We start from the raw sequence: 19,688 nt of genomic DNA on the forward strand, positions 1-19,688 counted from the left end.
TGTTTTTATGTGAAGCACATCTTACTATCGTCTTATTTTGGTTGCTTTTGTTCACAAGAATTGTTAATATGAGAATGTGTATCCACCTTAATAAAGAAGTTAAAAAAAAAAAAAAAAAATAAAGACCTAATAAATTCTTTATTAAAGTTTCAGGTTGCGTGGTAGATAAGACTTGCCAGATGCCAACTCATTTTACAGGAGTTGGCAGGAGCCTGTGATGCCCTGAGGGGAACAGAAAGGCCAGTTGGTGGCTTTCTGCAAGCGTATCACTAATTGCAGCTGCTAGACTTCAACTTCAAGTAGGACACGATATAGAATCTCATGTTGCTCCAGCTCTCAGCAAGTTAATTAAGCCATGATGCGAGTCAAGGTATTACTGCTTCCCTAAGGCACAAAAATACACTACATGTAAAGGAGAAAATAAACAACAGAACGGGCTTGGCACACCTTCCTCCATGGGGACGGGCACACGGTCAAAGATTGTATTTAGTTGCTAAATTGTGTCCAACTTTGCAACCCCATGCAGCGTAGCCTGCCATGGACAGACTCCTCTGTCCATGGGATTCTCCAGGCAAGAACAGTGGAGTAGGTTGCTATTTCCTCCTCCAGGGGATCTTCCTGACCCAGGGATCAGAACCCACGTCTCCTGCCTTGGCAGGCGAATTCTTTACTGCCAAGTCACCAGGGAAGCCCAGTCATAGGAGGAGCTACTAGCATCCCCCTGGTGCCCATGGGGCTGTTTCCTGACTGTGAGCTCATCCCAGGTCTGCAGTCACCCTGTGAAGCAGAAACGATGGATCTACAGAGACACTGAATGAATGATGAAACTGGGGCTTAGAGATGTAAGATAACCTGTCCACATCCACAGGCAGGAAAGTGCCTGAGCCAGGATTCAAACCCACGAGAAGGGTCTCATCCCAAAGCCTGAGCGTCCCCCACTGTCCTCTCTTACAGGCTAGTACTGGGCAGGAGATTTTGGCAGTCTGGCCCCCTGACACTAACCATCAGTGTGATAGCATGCATCGTGCTTTCATGCTGACTGTGATTCCCGTTCTGTGTGTGGGCACGGGTCTCAGAGCTGTTTTCACAAACTCCTGGAGGAGGTGGTCTTCTTGCCCCACACGACAGAAGGGCAGCTGGGCTGAGGTGCACAGCCGACTCCAACCCAGGCTTGTATGACATGAAACCTCGACCCTTAATCACGACATCACTGGGCTGCTTCCGGGGGTCTGGGTACCTCCTGGAGCGAGGCAGATACTGCTGTCTTGTCCTATAGAATGGGAGGAAGGCCAGGGGGATGCACAGAAGGCCCAGCTAAGCACATGATCCCAGATTATTGTTTTTTATGTTAATTTTTATTTGCTTGGCTGTGCTGGGTCTTAGTTGTGGGGTCTTTGATCTTCATTGTGGCAGGTGGGGTTTTTAGTTGCAGCATGTGAACTCAGGGTTGCTGCATATGGGATCTAGCTCCCCATGCAGCGATCAAACCCAGACCCCTTGCACAGTGGGCAAGAAATCTTAGCCACTGGACCACCTAGGAAATCCTGAACCCCAGACTCTTTATTCAGATTTTTTGTTTGCAGTTATGTCCAAGTGGTTCAGCTTGGCCCCCGAGACCCCTTTGGGAGTGTTCATGAGCATTTTGGGGTGTTGGTTGTTCTGAGAATTATGTAACCCAGCCCTAAAGCAGCAAGCTGAAGTTAACAGGCTCCTTTTTAGAGAGTCCCAGAATAGGATTGATATTATTTTAGGAGTTAGTGACAACTGCAGGGCCAAGAAAGTTTTATAACTATTCCAGTCTGTTTGGGTTTTTTTTTTTTTTTTTAATCTTTTTCCACCCAAGACTTGAAAAAGCAGCTTAGCATGTTAGATTTTCTGAGTTTCTTTAATTCAGTATAAAATAGGGTTTTTCTTGCTAATCTGTATCACTAACTCTTAAAATTGTATGACTGGTCGCATGACATGAAACATGATCTGGCTGCAAAATATTAACTTTGTGGCTCTTCTTTCTGTTGGCTATAGGTAGGTGAATACTAGCTTAGTGAATGAAGGCAAAAATTTGATTTTCTTGACCTGCCCAAGCTAGAGGGGTAAATGTACACTACGCTTTGTATCTGACCTCAGTAAGTCCTAGACCACATCAGAGTCCCATTTCTGACATAAAATTTCTGTAGTCAGTTAGAAGGTACTTCCTCAGACTTCCTTCTGTTACGGCTTTTCCGTATTAGGAATTTAAGTCCATTTGTACATCTGGTTTATATTGGGGAATAATCTTATTTCAGCGCCAGCCTCTTCTTATTACACAGTTCATCCTACACTCATATCAGACTTCTCATCACTGGAAGGACTGGCTCCTCTTGGCCTCCTGGAGCAGTTTCCCAGGACCTTGGGTGGAACCCCCACTCTCGCCCCCCTGTCCTTACTAACAGCTTCCTCCAGGATGCCGACCAGCCAGCAGCCTCTACAGCCTGAATGGCCAAGGGAAGACAGAGTGGGGTCTGTGGCCTGGGTGCTGGTGGGCGGGGTGGGTAGACCTGTGCACTGACTGTGATTGGTTGTTGATGGGGGGTGTGGTTATTGTTGTAGTTGTTGATGGGGGAGTGTGGTCATTGGGGTGAGGTGGTTGATGGAGCGCTGTGATTGCTAGGGTGAGGTGGTGGTTGATGGTGGGCTGTGATCACTCACCCAAGAAGTGAGCACAGGAGCACAACCCTGGGCTCAAGTCCTGGCTCTGTTGTTCAGCAAGTCACTGAATCTCTGATCATCTCTCTTTAAAGTTCACACTTCCCCAAGAGGTGGGTGTTTGGAGATTAAATGAGCACCCTGTGCACACCAATGCCTCCCCTAGACTGAGCACTCACTTCCAACACTCCCTGCTCCGGACCCAGGAGGAGCACCTTCAAGGAGGGCTGTCAGAGTCACCTGAGGCCTGTGATACCCTAGGGATGTTCAGCCCCCACTCCTAGGGGTCCCAGGTGACCGATGAGGGTAGAGCCAGGCACAGCATGTTCTAGGCTCCTTTCCCTGTGATTGTCAACCTGCACTGAAACCTACCATGCCAGCCAGAGCCTAACTTACCAGCTTTTTCACGCAGTTAAATTGTACAGAAAATTTATAGATTGCTTTGACTGGTCTTGAGTGATGTGCTGTTCTTGTTAAAATCTCTCTTTAAAACAACTGTAATTTAAGACACAAACCTGGTACCCCAATAAAATACTGTCTGAACCCCATTCCTTTTACTGCTCAGGCCCCTCCCCTCACGACTGAAAAAAGAGAAATGACCTCCATGACCTTCAAAAATCAAACCTGACAGTGAGTTCAGTACATGTGGAGACACCCATGGACTTGAGATTTTCTGAAGGTAGATAACAGTATTGCCTACAGTTTGGAAATGAGCTTTGTGTAAACTGTCTCCCTGGATATTGTGTACATTATGCATAAGGTTTATTAATCATCTCCTCCGTCCCCAAAGGTTTGTTATCTGTAAGTCTGGAAGTTAATTCATGAAGGAGGAGAACATGTATTATTTATAAGTGTCTTTAGCATCTAGCAGCAGAGAGTGTCATGTTATTTAAAAATGGGATTCATTCTTCTGTGGAGTCAGTGCGCTAGGTCCCCTCTGTCATCCTGAAGTAGCCCCTGTAAATAATGAGAACTCCTCCCTGTCAGAAAAGGAGAGGGTTTGAGTCAAGAGCCTTTCCATTATTCATGTCTTCCTAGTTTTGAGTAAATGTGTAGTCATTTAAAGGACTGAATGTTGAATTTTTCTGTTGCAAACATACTGGTCCATCTTCTACCTGAGAAGTTAGGAAATAGCTCATAACTATAGTCATTGTGGAGCTTCCCCGGTGGCTGAGTGGTAAAAAATCTTCCTGCCAATGCAGGAGATGTAGGTTCGATCCTTGGGTTGGGAAGATCCCCTGGAGGAGGAAATGGCAACCCACTCCAATATTCTTGCCTGGAGAATTACGTGGACAGAGGAGCCTGGTGGGCTGTGGTTCATGGGGGTCACAAAGAGTTGGATATGACTGAAGAACTAAACAGTAACCATAGTTATTGTAGTCATTCAGATACACTTTTACTATTTGTTACTTCGAGAACTGACTTTCTGAGGTATGTAATATACTGAATTCTTTGTTGTTTTGATAAACTTTTAGTTTTGGAGTCATTTTGTATTACGGTTCACTCTTGGTATTGCACATTTGTGGGTCTTGACAAATGTGTCATGACATGTGTCCACAATAGTGGACTGTATCATGCAAAATTGTCAGACTGCTCTAAAAATCCCTGTGTTCCACCCAGTCATCCTTCCCTCTGTCGCTGATCTTTGCAATGTCTCCATAGTTTTGCTATTTCTGGAATGTTATGTTCTTGGATTTATTGAAGAAAACATGACACTTTTTAAAGCATGATTTAGCTGATTTTACTCAGGGAAGTACTTTGAGGGACTTTTGCCATAGTTGAGCGAGCCTGGGCTCACATCCACGTACAGGAGGGGAGAGGGAGGGAGTCTGTAGTCCAGGAGTGAGGGGGTAGGGAGCACAGAGAGGAAGCGTCAGAGGTGGGAGGGCGTTTCTGGCTGTACTGACCTCACAGGATACCTCCTAAGAAGAGGCGTCACCTCAGGATTCTTGATAGAATGCAGAGAGTTGATGCCTAGTCTGCGCAGAGAATTCAGAAGAGTCTGACTCAAGTTTGGTCACGGAAAGAGTCTTTGTGAGAATCACAGTGTACAGCCTTCTCGGGTAGGCTTCTTCCACGTAGTCTTATATGCATCTGAAGTTCCTCCATGTCTTTTCATGGCTTGACAGCTCATTTCTTTTTATCACTGAGTAATATTTCACTGGGGCTTCCCTGCTGGCTCAGTTGTAAAGAATCTGCCTGCCAGTGCAGGAGACTCAGGTTCAATCTTTGGATTGTGAATATCCCCTGGAGAAGGAAATGGCAACCCATTCCAGTATTCTTGTCTGGGAAAATCTCACGGACAGAGTAGCCTCGCAGGTCTCAGTGAGTCAGACACAACTCAGGAACTAAACAACAACAATCAATAACATTCCATTATTTGTCTGGACCGTAGTTGATTTACCCATCACCTCCTGATGGACAGCTGGATGACTCCCAAATCTTGGCAGTTATGAATGAAGCCACTATAAACATCTGTGTTTCAGGTTCCAAGAATAATTTTATATTCATGGAAAAGCTGCAAAGATAGTGCAAAGCATTCCAAATATCCCCCACTCGGTTTTCTAAGTGCTAACATCTTGCCTGACCAGGGACATTTGTCAGAAGTAAGAGTTGGTTAGTGGTAAACTATTGAGTAACTTCACTTTGTTGCTGTTGTTATTTAGTCACTCAGTCATGTCTGACTCTTTGTGACCCTGTGGCCTGTAGCCTACCAGGCTCCTCTGTCCATGGAATTTCCCAGGCAAGAATACTAGAGTGGGTTGCCCTTTCCTCCTCCAGGGGATCTTCTCGACCCAGGGATCAAACCCATGTCTCCTGCATTGGCAGGCAGATTCTTCACCTCTGAGTCACCAGGGAAGCCCCAGACTTCACTTGGATTTCACTATTTTCATATTTGAGGGTTCAGTCCAAGATACTACTTCAGTTTGAGTGTGTCACAGTCATTAAATATGTTCAGAAAATTCAGCTTATCCTGAGAAAATGGATGGATGTAACGATGTCAGCTATAAGAATCTGGTATTACTTAACCAATGAACAGAAGATGAAGTGGTTGGATGGCATCACTGACTCAATGGACATGAATTTGAGTAAACTACAGAAGGTGGTGATGAACGGGGGGCCTGGCGTGTTGCAATCCATGGGGTCGTAAAGAGTCAGACACGACTGAGTGACTGAACTGAACATATTTAATTATGGTACGGTTATTTTATGTAGAAGATTTTGGAAGGCTTTTGTTGTTTTAAGCAAAGCATACAGAGTTCCCACTGTGCAAAATTAAGATTTGCTTGATAAGGTCAAGCATTTTGTCCTTTCTAAACAAAATACTAAAGCTTGTTGAAGGAAGGTCATCTTAAGGTTTTTTCAAGACCCCAGAGACAGCCAGTTGCCGACTTGTTTTTTAAATCCTTTTATTTTGTATTGGAGTATAGCTGCTTAACAATGTTGTGATAGTTTCAGGTGAACAGCAAAGGGACTCAGCCATACATATACATGTATCCATTCTCCCCCAAACTCCCCTCCCATCCAGGCTGCCACATGATATTGGGCAGAGTTTCCAGTGCACTACAGTAAGTCCTTGTTGGTTATCCATTTTAAGTATAGCAGTGTGTACATGTCCATCCCACACTCCCTAACTATCCCGTCCCCCAGCCTTTCCCCTGGCCACCGTAAGTTTGTTCTCTTAAGTGTCTGAGTGTGTTTCTGTTTTGTAAGTAAGATTCATTTGTACTGTGTCCTTTGAGAGTGCACATGTAGGGGATGTCATACAGTTTCCCCTTCTCTGTCTGACTTGCCTCAGTTCGTATGATATCTCTAGGTCCATCCATGTTGCTGCAAATGGCATCACTTCATTCTTTTTGATGGTTGCCAAGTTGTAATAAAAGCTGTCAGGGTGTAGTTTTCCAAGTGGATGCAGTGGTGTTTGGCCAGGGCTCTAATGACTCTCTTCAAATGTTTTGCTGGCAGAAGTACTCCATGAAAGATGACAGAGGAGGTCATCGTCATAGCCAAGTGGGATTACACAGCCCAGCAGGATCAGGAGCTGGACATCAAGAAGAACGAGCGCCTGTGGCTACTGGACGACTCCAAGACGTGGTGGCGGGTGCGCAACGCAGCCAACCGGACAGGCTATGTGCCGTCCAACTACGTGGAGAGGAAAAACAGCCTGAAGAAGGGCTCGCTGGTGAAGAACATCAAGGACACGCTTGGTGAGTGGTGGGCGTAGTGGGCCCCTGGGCTGTACCCCAGCCCAGAGGGGGAGCACCCTCAGGGCAGGGGGTGGGAGGGGTTGTCTTTTTCATTTGTGTTTGAGGAAAAAAAGGCATCTTTCTACTTGTCTTTTTTAAAAGTCTCTGGACTTTGAGATGCAGTGCAGAAATAGCCTGTCATTTCCTCAAGATGTTCAAGTTTGGAGGATTCTGTAAGCTGACCCTTCTGTGTGTTTTGAACCTCCACCTCCCCCCCTTTACATCTCAGTCTCCTGGCATCAGTGTTCTGGAGGGGCCTGAGATGGGAATTAGCCCCTCCAGGCACGTCCACAGCTCCGCCCGGGTCATTCCATCCAGTCTTTTTTCCCACTAAATCCTGTGCATGGGGCCTTTGTGAGTAGAGGAGATGGTGAAAAGCACCTGGAACCTGGTGAATTGTTTCCCCCTGTTGAATTGGCGGCATTTCATACCACAATTGCTCATGGTGGCAGCTAAGGTGGGGACTCGGAGGAGGTGGTATGATGCCGAGGCCGCTGCGGTGACTCACAGGGGGCCAGCTGGGCACCTGGCTTTCTTCCCATGCACCTGTCCCCTTCCCTGGTGTCTGGACATGAGAGAGGCCACCTGGGTCCACTGGAGTTGATGGTGTCCAGTCTCGCCTTCGTGTGGGCATCAGGCTTCCTTGCAATAGTCACGGCTGCAGAGGGAGTAAGAGTTACTTCCTGAAGGTCAGGTCTGTGATATCTCCTTCCGTGAGCACCATATAGTGACCCCTGAGACCACTGGCTGTCACGGAAGAGTTTGCTCTTGAAATAGGTCAGTGTTATCACCCACGTTACATGTCCTTGAAGTTTTCCTTTTTATTTCTAACCTGAGAATTAGTTTCATTTGAGGGAGGGGAACAGGTAGGGAAACTGAAAGGAAAATTAAGCTCTGAGTGTGGTAAGTGTTGCAAAGTATTCATCTTTCATTTTCTGCAATCTTAAAGAGTCCACTGACTTTCTTTGAAACCATGTGAAGCCTTCACCCACTGGAGAGTAATTTTGTGTCATGGGTTAGGTTATTTCCATGACTCTGGAAGAGAAATGAGACACTGGCCTGTGTGTGGATCATATCAGCTACTGTAGACTGTGCCCAATGGAGAAATTCCACTTTTCATGAGCAATCTGATTATTTTCCATGAAAGTGACTGTATCACTTTTCCATGAAAGTGACACCCGTTTGTCTTTTTTTCCAAGCTTGTCACTTGAAAGAAAGACTGTTGTCCTGTGTGTATAACTCTCCATTAACTGTGATCTAGAATTTCGGAAAGCATGAGTAGGTAAATACTTTAGGAGTGCCCTGAACTTGGTTTTATTTTTTCTTTTCCTCATCCACTCAAGTCCCTTTTTTTTGGAGATGCTCAACATTGTTGATTTGTTTTGTCTTCTTTCTTATACTTTTTAAAAAATATATTCTGAAGATTCTAGTAAAGAATGATGTTGTTTAGTCACTAAGTCATGTTTGACTCTTTGTGACCCCATGGACTGTAGCCTGCCAGCCTCATCTGTCCATGGGATTTTCCAGGCAAGAATACTGGAATAGGTTGCCTTCTCCTCCTCCAGGGAATCTTCCCGACCCAGGGATCAAACTTGCATCTCCTGCATTTGCAGGTGGATTCTTTACCGCTGAGCCATAGGGGAAGTGCAATAAAGAATGAAACATCCAGAAATGGGATGGATTGCTGGGGAGTGAAATAAGGTGAAGGTAGCCCTCCAAGTTACCCACAAATCCCCTTGAACAGCTTGTCCTTCCTCCCTTCAGCTTTTAGAACAAGAAGACAGCTGAGCTGTGAAGCACATCTGTGCTCGGGTTCAATTTTTCAGGAGCCGTGGTCAGTCTCTGGGACTCCCAGGACTCAGGGGGCATCACTCAGCCAGCTTGTCCACGTGTGGAGTGCCAGGTTTTCTCCCCCGCCCCAACAGATGGCCACCCAGCTCTGCAGGCTCATGTCTCCTTCCACGGAGCCAGCCAGTTCCATTTTGGGAGAACACAGATTGCTAGAAAGCTCTTCCTTAAATAGAATCAACATTCGCTCCTCTGTAACTCTCTCCATGCAGCTCTCCTTGGCACTCGAGAGCTGTGCTGGGGAACCGTGCTCCTTTTCTGGGGACTGACCACCCTTCTCCACCCCTCCTCCCCCGTCAGGCCTTGGAAACGTTTGCGCCAACCGTTATTTACTGTAGAAACACCAACAAAGTTATGTTCTGAACATCCGTATCAATACACAGCAGTTAATGTTTATAGTCTAAGCAGTGGTCCTCAACCTTTTTGGCACCAGGGACTGTTTTCGTGGAAGACAGTTTTTCCACCGACTGGAGGGGTGAGGATGGTTCCAGGATGATTCGAACACATTACATTTATTGTGCACTTTATTTCTGTCATTCTTACATCATCTCCACCTCAGATCATTAGACGTTAGATACCTGAGATTGGGCACCCCCGCTCTAAAGGCTCATGGGGTTCAGTATTCCCATCGCCTGGGAGAAACGCCCCGCTTCGTGGTTGGTCTTTTTCGCTTTGATGTGTTTACCCTGCTCACCCAAAGCCTTGCTTTTCTTGGACAAAGAGACCTTGTTGTCTTGGCTTGAGTCCTCCATCGGCCCCTCAAGCAGTGTCACTGAAAAGGGAGGCGCCCGACAAGAGGTGGAGTGACTTATCTCTCCATCATCAGACCTGACGTGGCATCAGTGTTGAGAAGGAAGGTGCGAAGACTTTCCCCATCCTCTCCTGCCTCCCGCTGGTCTTTGGAGCTAAGCCTTCCAAGGCTTCCAGTTTAAATCGCTGTGACCTGCGTGCTGTCGGAATTCCAGTGTGATCCTAGATGGATTACAGAGCCAGTGGATTTTCTCTCCACCATGCATCAGAAATAGTGAAAACAGGCTCAGAAACCACACCACATGTGTCAACCTTCTAATAGCTACTCATGACATCATCCATGTTTGTGATTCTCCTGCTATGGTTAAAGCCAGATTAAGATTTCCCCGGCAGACACCTGGCTTGGCACAAAACAGCACAGACTTCCCAGCAAAGTCCCTGTGTACCACATGCGTGGTGACATCTCTGGTTGCAGACAACTGATCCACAGAGCCTCTCTGGCTTTTTAACATTCCCACACTGGGTTGAGGTTGGTCGCCACTTTAATTCAGTCACTTCTCATCCTTTGTTAGGCAGAAAGCAGTGTGTGTAGGCATGCTCAGTCGTGTCCAGTCTTTGCAACCCATGGACTGTAGCCTGCCAGGCTCCTCTGTCCATGGCATTTTCCAGGCAAGAATACTAGGTTGCCACACCCTCCTTCAGGGGATCTTCCCGACCCAGGGATCAAACCTGAGTCTCTTCTGTCTCCTTCATTGGCAGGCAGACTCTTTACCATTAGTGCCACTTGGGAAGCCCCTAGACAAAAAGCAGAGCCTTCCCCCCGAAGAGCTCTCTGTTAGGAAACAGATAACATTCTTTCTTTTCTTTTAATAATTTATAGTTAAGTAGAACAACATGAGCACTTCTTTGCATACAGGCAGTGCATTGATGCATTCATGCAGCCATAGATCTCTCGTATTCAGCTCATGATCATGAACAGTCAAAGAGAACTTTTCCACTGATAACAAGGAGCCGTCCTTATGAATTGCTTCTCCTGGCAGAGTGCAGGTAATGTTTTAAAGGCTCAGCACATCCCTGGGCTCCGACCTGGCCTTGGTATTTCCATGACCTGACTCATAAAACCATGCAGGTGAGGTGTTGTCAAGCCATGTGCTAAATCTTCTTGGCTGGGGAGGTATTTTATCGAAGAGCTATCTTTCTTGCTACTTCTCGAGAGTAGCTGGACCCTGCTGCAGTCCCAAAGGTTAGCTGTCTTCTCAGTGGTCACCTTAGGCCCAGGTACTGACCAGGCTGCCTATAGAACCACGGCTCCATTATAACCTGTTAGTAGCCACCAGTGGAAGGTTGGCTCCAAGGCCCACATGTCCACTGCTGACTACCTCCCACGGTGTCTTGAACCAGCAGTGGGCTGCCACCAGGGCTGTTCCTTAGCCTTGGCCTCTATGTGACCTGACCTGAGGCCAGTTAGTCACCTGCCGGTGGTTAGCACCAAGACTCCACCTCTCTGAGTTCATGCCAGACCCGGGAGCAGAGAGAGGCTGCTGAAGGACCACTGCTCACTCTCTGAAGTACACCTTGTGCTGTCTGGGTTGAGGCTTGTGGTTGGACAGGGACTGGTCCCGGGAGTGAAATTCCCAGGTTCCTCAAAGTGTATCCATGTGGGGTTGACTGAGCGACTTACTTCTGCAAGAAAAGGCACAGATGGGACAACTTGGGATTTTTTTAAAAAACTTTTTTATTTTATATTGGAGTATAACAGATTAACAATGTTGTGGTAGTTTCAGGTGAAGAGCAGTGGGACTCAGTCGTACATGTACATGTATGCATTCTCCCTCTAACTCTCCTCCCATCCAGGCTGCCACATAACATTGAGTAGAGTTCTCTGTGCTGTATGTAGGTAAATTTGTTTGTTTGTTTGTTTAACCAACTCGAATATCAGGATTTAACTGGGTGGGCATTTGACAGGACTTTATAGCAAAGATAGGCAGCTAGGATGTTAAAAGGAAATTCTAGTGGTATGAGGTTCTCTATTTTAGAGATGAAAAACCAGGGTCTTATTCATAAAGCTTGAGTGGTGTGTGAGTATGACAGTGAACATGTGTTGGTGTTAAGGCCCTGGTTTTGATGGCAGAGTTGTGTTGAGGAGGAGGCTGTCTGTGTGTGTGGAAATGCACACCAGGTATTGAGGTAATGGGACAGGACATCGGGAGCTTGCTCTCAGACAGCTCAGGGAAACAGATATCCTTTGTGCTGTTCTTACAACTTTACCAAACATTAAACCAAATGGACAGACATAGTGGCCTAGGTTCTATTCCTGGGTCCGGAAGATCCCCTGGAGAAGGAAATGGCAGCTCACTCCAGTATTCTTGCCTGGAAAACCCCATGGACAGAGGAGCCTGGCAGGCTGCAGTCCATGGGTTGCAAGAGTGAGTTGGACATGACTGAGTGACTAAACCACCATCACCATTCAGAGATCAGAGGATCACCGAGCACCTGCTGAGATCAGACCTGAAAACGAGGCTGCCACTGGGCGTGAACATGCCATCTGAATCTTCCCCAGAACATCCCCAGGCCATGGCTCAGGACTTTCTGTAATCATCCAGCAGTCCTTTGTGGGTCTGCAGCAGGCAGGGGAGCAAATCTTGCTTCTTGCTGGATCAGTCCAGGCTGCCTCAGCCAGTTCAATAAACACATCTTTGTTACAACAGAGACGGAAGAGAAAGACGGTCAGAAAGCACCTCGGGGCCCCACCTCTGTGATGCTGCGGCCTTGGGCTGCCCTTTCAGGCCCCACAGGTCTGTGGGTCTCTGCTGTAGTCACAAACATCCACGGCAGGTCTGAGCAGGGCAGGCAGCAGGCAATCTGTCCAGATGAACCCAGGGCAAGGAATGCCACGGTCCGTGATTATCTCAGGCTGATCTGGAGTTGTTCCTCCTTCTCTGTCCCTTGGAAGTCCCTCTAAGCTCCTTGATTCCTGCTGAGTCACCTCTGGGAACAATAGCCCAAGGCTTTGAGATGAGTGTCGTTGTGCTGTGGGACCAGCCCTGTGTCCTTGTGCATGTCGGGAGTGAAGCCCAGTGGGACGGAAGAAGGGGTAGCGCTCAGCCCCTGGGTCTTGAGTGTGGGTGGACCGGAGGAGCTACCCTGGCCCGGATGCGTGGGGCTCATTGGAACAGTGGTGCTGTCCCCCGTGGGCCACTGGAAAGGACTGGACAGTGCCCCTCGGCTCCTCTTTTATCCTTCTAGAAGCATTGGTGCATCCAGTCACTCCTGGCCCCACCTGCAAGGCTGTGTTGGTTTTCTCCCACCCGTGCTGTGCCCTGGGACTGTAGAGGACTAGCTACTTCATGAGCATCCTTTACTCTTGGCCCCGAGGGACTCACTTATCAATAACTAACCCGGTTCCTTTAATATTGAGGGGAGCGGGAGCTGTTAATGAAAATGATTGAGAAGCCAAATGTCCCAGGAGTACACCTCTTCCCTTTCTGTAAATTGATTTCCATTTTGGCAGCAGTCTCTTTGGCAGCAAGCACATTCTCTTGTCTTTGCCATTCATAGGCTTTTGGTATGACATGATTTCTGTACTCAGGTAGCCCTCAGAATTGTCATCTCTTTGAAAGCCTGTCTTTTATCAAACTGTTCATTGAAGGAAGGCATACTTATTTTAAAAATTTTTGGAAAATAGGATAAAACAGAAATCACCTGTGATCTTATCACCCAGAAGTAATGACTTTTGGCGTTTCCATTTGTTGGCTCAGTATACATGTAGAATCAGAATAAGATTGCGGAGGGGACTTCCTGCTGGAGTCAGTACCGGCTGTCACCAGGCAGTTGGTGCTCAAGTATCTGCCCTTTCTGCCAAAGCCTGATTTCAACACATGCTAGAAAGGAGGTTTACTATATGAGTTTGGTCTCCTTGCTTGGTCAGTGGTCAGGATGCTCAGTGTTTTTGTATTTTCTATAAACAACCTAAGAGGAGAAGCTCATTCTTTACATTTGTCTTATACGTAGTTTGGTTTTCTAGGTTGAATATCCATAAAGGATAAGAAAATTACTGATAGTCTTTCTACATGTCATTTAAACATAACTTCCTAAATGAAGTCACCATCTAAGGAACCAGTACAAAAAAGTACTTTTTTTTTTTTTTTTTTTTTTTCATTTCAAAAAAGTACAAAACCAAACCACTCCCCTGATGCTGAAGCTCCACTACTTTGGCCACCTGATGCAAAGAGCCGACTCATTGGAAAAGACCCTCAATCTGGGGAAGATTGAAGGCAAAAGAAGAAGAGGGCGACAGAGGATGAGATGGTTGGATGGCATCACAGACTCAATGCACATGAGTTTGAGCAAGCTCCGGGAGATGGTGAAGGACAGGGGAGTCTGGTATGCTGATGTTCATGGGGTCACAAAGAGTCAGACATGACTGAGGGACTGAACAACAACAAGCCACCCCCTGAGTTTGTATGTAGCGCATGCAAAGAATATTGAGAGAGATCAGTTTGATTTTAAACATCCAGCTTCTCTAATTATCTCTTTACCATGTTATAGCAAGGACTCTGGGTTTTCAGAGCCACTTTTAACACTTGAGGTTTACCTCTTCAGTCTCTGCCGTATAATCTATACAGTTGTGCGAACCTGAATTACATATAACATGCCATAATTTAGAACTCTCTAGCTTTCTGTCTCACGAGATCATTCACAGTACAGACGACCTGCCAAATGCAGTGCCCACAGACAGTGGAGACGTCTACAGAAACTGTGGTGCCAGCACCCAAAATAAACTTGGATTTGTTTCCGTATATCATGAGCGTCCAAGTATTTAGAACAAAAAATGTAAAACAACTCACAACAGATCAGTGGGTGGATAATTAGAGAGAAAATAGAGACAGATTGTTCAGAAGAATGCTAATGGGAGAAAAGCCAGGAGGGGCCATGGGAAGGAGGAGGGGCTGCCCCCTCGAGAAGCCGGGGAGAAGCAGGTGTGTGGTGACATGGGGGTTGTGAAACCAGATGCGTCATCCCCTGGCCCCTTGTGCCCCAAGGAAGGACGAGGACAGCAGGTAAGGTATTTCCCAGCAACTGGCACCTAAGTTGCTTCTTATTAAAATAATCATTTTCCGACAGAACACCCTTTCTTGACTCAAGTTACTCAAGTGGGAGCCTTCAGTTATAGAAGAAACGTAGACTAAAAATGCTGAGAGTTTAAGTAAAGCCTTCTTGCCGTGTTTCTAACTGTGCTTCCCCATATGGCCTGGCTCATTTTTAGACCCCATGCATATGTCTCAAACGTTCCTTTCCCCGATTACACATTCACGCCTGTTCCCAGGAGCCAGTGTGGGTGCAGGGAACATTGTTCAGGGTGGGTGCCATGGAGCTGACTGCAGAGCCCCTCAGGCTGCTGGCCAAGCAGGCTCCTTCTCTCCTGCACCCCCACCCTATGCCCACCACAGCTCTAGGTACAGGAGGGCAAGTGGGCATCTGGAGAGCTCCTGCTGACCTGAGCTGGCCAGGGTCTGACTGTCAGGCATCAGTGATTTTGGGTAGGCAGGATGTTCCTTTGCTCCTCACCGAGCACTTGTTCACATCATCTTTGTCTCCAAGTCATTCCCTGATCTCTCCAGGCTGCTGTCGCTTTTTCTCAACTCTCAGCTTCCTTTCTCTGCTTCTGAACTCATGGATTCTGTGAGCGTCTGGATTGTCCCAGTGGTTCTCACAGCTGGGAAGCCTCTGGAGGTCACATCTTGGGGAGTGTTCAAGCTGGGGCTGTGCCTACGTTTCCTCCTGGAAGCCAGCTGTCCTGGAGTAGCTGCTGGCAGGGAACCTTCATCTATTTTGTATTTTTGACTTTTCAGGAGCAAAACAGAAGCAAAACAGTTGAGGGTCTGCCTTGGGAAATTTACAAGTGGGCATTTATAGTGGAGCGTGAATTGGTGGTGAAGTGGTCGAGGTGTCTTTCTGCAGTGATGTGAGGTAATGGTCCTGTCATATTAGCCCATGTGTTCAGCCAAACTCTAGTGACAAGAGTTGGCTGTAAGAACCAGATGGACCACTTACAGTTCTTCTGTGGTTGTTTCTTATAGCCTAGTATGTACAGTTGAGTTTGAAAAGTGAGGTTCATTTGACAGCTTTGTGTCTCTGTAGAATCCTGGCAAGACCCTGGAGATGACCTGGCCCAGAGCTCTTCTGTGACCATCAGGCAGGTTGACATACTTGTCCCGGGTAACAAAGTGCTTCGTGGCACAGCTGGGAGCAGCCCAGGGCCAGGGTGGGTGGCGGGAATTGGGGTCTGGAGCCCAGCCCCTTAAGACCTCTCTTGGAGCCTGCATGTGCCTCGTCACCAGCGTGTGCCTCGTCCAGAGTGGCATGTGGTCCTAGAGCCTTGGGAGATGGAGTATCTCTTTTACTCCCTCCCTGAAGGCCCACTTTGCACTGAGGAGCATCTTCTCCTGGGACACTTCAGAGGGGCCCTCGTGTCTCAGCAGCTCCCAACCCAGCAGGCAGGACTGGTCAGCTGTGCACCCCCCACCACCCAGTCCCACAGGAGCATTTTAGGGAAAAACAGACACATGCACATCTCTGGAGAAAGCACCATCTGTTGTTTTCTCCATTGGACCTTTGTCCTCACCCAGAAAGGAAAACAACGTATGGACTGATAATAGCAGTAAACACCACAGCCACAGTTGTACAGCTCCTGCTGTGCGCTGGACACTGCACACGTCCTTTCCTCAGGCTTCGGACTCTCACGGTTGCCCCACCTACCCCCGCAGGGCCACTGACATCCTCGTGCTACAGATGCAGAAACCCAGTAGAGAGAGTGCAGAACCGCCAGGCCACAAGCCAGTGGGGCAGGAGCCGAGCTTGGAGCCTGGTCAGAGCTGGGGTTCAGTTGTCTGCCAGCCAGTCACCCCACAAATGTGTTGACCCTGTATGCACTCTGTTCTTCGTTATTTCATTTTACCGAGCAGGTGTGGGCTCAAAAAGTTGCTCTTGTGAGCCTCTGCCAGTGACAGACGCTAAGTGATGCTTCAGAAGGTCATAGTGAATGCTTGCCACCTCCCAACCACCGCCCCACCCCGCCAGGCACATCACATTCAGAGATGCTTGTGCTGATGGATCGGGTATATGTGTTGAGAGGTACTAAATATGTATTTTTAATTACAATTTATAATGAAAACCTTTCAAAAATTCTTTACCCTGGCATCTGTGCTACCATTTGACTTTCACATTTGGTAGAAAATCCTATGCTTCTGAACCAGTTTTTTTTTTTCCAGGCTTACACATTCAGTTATGTTATTTGACTGCCTTCTCATGGGGAAACGGGCTCTCTTAGGAGCAGGAATGGAAGTTCTGCTTCTGGACTCGTGGATCCATTGATGGTGTACTTTGCCCCAACACATCTCCCTCTGTGCCAGCTTCTGGCAAGTCTGCCCACGGGAAAGGGGACCATCTGGGCACATGGATGGTGACTTGCTCCTTTGTCCTGTCAGCTCGACCCAGGCCATGTGGGTTTGCCACAGGGATGGGAGGTCCCATCCATCCAACAGCCATCCATTTCTCCTTCCTCCCTCCGGTCCTAGACATCTCCTCCCTGAACTTGGGGCTCCGTATGGCATATAATAGCACATTTCATTGCAGGGTAAGGTGTAAGCCTAAGGTGCACATGCCTAGGAATAAAAAAAGTAAAATCTCCTGGGTTTACTGCAACTTGGGAGAGTGGGGGCACAGAGGGTGGGTCAGGAAATGGTGCCCTCAGGTTCCGGGAACATAGCCTGGCTAGAGTAGGGCCTCCTGCCCTGGCCGTGGAGTTGCTGGCTTACAGACATGTGGTGCCTGGACAGGGGAGGATCTCAAGGCATATGGAGGGGTCAGCAGTGCGTACTTAGGGGTGAGGGGCAGGGGTGGGTATCAGGCTGCTCTTAATTAACCTGAGCTCTCCTGGCAGCCCAGGTGTGTATCCCTGAAGAGATCAGTCTGCAAGGACTGATGAGGCAGACGAACTTGTGATGGTGAGATAGAAAATGGAGCTTGTTAAACCGGCAAACGTTAGTTGAATGCCCGCCCTGAACCAGGCCCCAGGCCCTGGGAAGATGAGTACAGCAAAGGGAGAGGGCGCTGGGCAGGTGGGTGTGTGCTCCGCAGGCCTGGGGGCCCCAGTCGCCCATGAGGAGGACCTCACAGTGCTGCTCATGTTTTTGATGGGTCTGGTGCTGAGCACATCCAGGGATCAAGCCCCATTTTCCTCTGGAGGGAAGGCACCTAGCGAGTGAGTGACAGTGGTGCTGAGCTGAGTATGTATCTGGGGCAGAGAATGCCAGCCTGGGTGGGTCCACTCTGGAAGCCAGTGCCCAGCTCCCCATGGTCCAGGCCATCATGACAGCTCCTCTTATTCCTTTGATCTCCCCACCCAACAGGGGAGTAGGAACAAAGGGAATTCTCAGGACCAAGCTGTGTGCTGTTTGGTCCCTCAGTCATGCCTGACTCTGTGCGACTCCATGGACTGTAGCCTGCCAGGTTCCTCTGCCTGTGGAATTTCCCAGGGAAGAATACTGGGTGGATTGCCATTTCTTCTTCCAGAGGATCTTCCCGACCCAGGGATCTAAGTCTCCTGCATTGGGAGGTGGGTTCTTTACCACTGAGCCACCAGGGAAGCCCACACTGTCTTTACTGCAGAGAATTAAGGGAGAAAGAAGTACAAGCTATCCATAGAAGTGCATTGTTGTCCTTCTGGGAAAAAAACAAAGATCTGCCAGTGGCCACAGTTTCCCTACTGTGGAAGCTCCCATGCTGGTGTAGCTCGGAGGCATGGTGGGCAAGTGGCCACCTCTCAGGAAAGCCCAAGAAGCACAGCCAACCCCGTAGTCCAGGGGTACGTCCCCAACTCAGGCATCGTGCCTTCCTTCCTAGGCTCGCTTCTACAAGGTTGCAGGATTCTGTGCATTTTAAGCAGGTTAAATCATTTTTACCCTAGGGCTTTTCAAGCTGTATTACACCTCATGCACAGGAAGTGATGTTTCAGGTGACAGCTTGGCCCTGACTCACACGTGTAACCGAAGCAGCCGTTCTATGTTTGATGCACTCTGACATCTTCTGTTTTGTTTCCTTTTAAAAAGAAGACAGTGCATACACACAGGCTGCTCAGACCCCCTTAAACTGATTTTCTGATCCACTTGTGGGTTTGCCACCAGAATATGAAAAAGTCTGCCTTAAATTTACTGCATGCGCTGTTTTTTCTAAATCACTCATCACTGCTTGTGCGAAATCTGTGCAGTTTTGAAAGACGGGAAGGAAGGAGAAGGGTATGGGTTTCTCCCCAGGGTTGCCACCCTGGGAGGGTGCCGAGTATCCCCAGAGTGGAGGACAGGTGGTGGCCGGCAGAGCAGGACGGGCTTGAGGGGTCTGAGAGCCATGGAAGGTCTTCAAGGTCATTTGGTCCAATTTCCCACCCACAACATAGAAGATACCTCTGTCCTGATGCAGAAGATATTTGTGTACCGATGCCTTTTTGTTTTGTTTTCCTCCTAGTGGCATATGGCTGCTCTCATCATTTTCAGACTTTACACCGTTTTATCCTCATGGTTTGCTGGTGCTCTGGCTTTTTTCTTTTTTTTTTTTTTAAAGGAAAGCAGAGATGAGATATGGTAATTCCCAGCTTTTAGGCATTTGGCCACTGTTACTTCTGTTGGTGACTGGCTGGTCACCAGCCAGGGGGCCAAGTCCGTTCTGCATCAGTGTGCAGGCGCTGCCCCTCGGCTGGGGCCCTGCGTGGAGCCCTTGCGGGGTCCCACTCAGCTGAACCTGGTCCCTGCGCTGAGCTTTGCTGTTTCTCTACAGGCCTCGGAAGGACCCGCCGGAAGACGAGCGCACGCGATGCCTCCCCGACGCCCAGCACGGACGCGGAGTTCCCCGCCAATGGGGGCGGCGCCGACCGCATCTACGACCTCAGCATCCCCGCCGTGGTCAAGTTCGCGTATGCAGCAGAGCGCGAGGACGAGCTGTCGCTGGTGAAGGGCTCACGCGTCACCGTCATGGAGAAGTGCAGCGACGGCTGGTGGCGGGGCAGCTACAATGGCCAGGTGGGCTGGTTCCCGTCCAACTATGTGCTGGAGGAGCTGGACGAAGCAGCCGGCGACGCGCCCGGGGGCTCAAGCCTGCGGCCCGGTG

General features: G+C 48.3%; 1 protein-coding gene across 2 annotated transcripts in view; it reads left to right on the forward strand.

The window, feature by feature from the left end:
• Nucleotides 1-19,688, forward strand: part of NCK2 (NCK adaptor protein 2) — a 117,322-nt gene that overhangs the window by 83,404 nt on the left and 14,230 nt on the right. For both annotated transcript variants that reach the window (XM_010834122.1, XM_010834124.1), the window contains exons 3-4: nucleotides 6,649-6,890; nucleotides 19,359-19,683. In XM_010834122.1, coding sequence (XP_010832424.1) covers nucleotides 6,665-6,890; nucleotides 19,359-19,683 — 551 coding nt within the window. In that variant the 5' untranslated portion in view covers nucleotides 6,649-6,664. The remainder of the gene's footprint in view (nucleotides 1-6,648; nucleotides 6,891-19,358; nucleotides 19,684-19,688) is intronic.

This window comes from Bison bison, unplaced genomic scaffold (assembly GCF_000754665.1).
Source record: "Bison bison bison isolate TAMUID 2011002044 unplaced genomic scaffold, Bison_UMD1.0 scf7180017864020, whole genome shotgun sequence".
In the NCBI taxonomy this organism is placed as follows: Eukaryota; Metazoa; Chordata; class Mammalia; order Artiodactyla; family Bovidae; genus Bison; species Bison bison.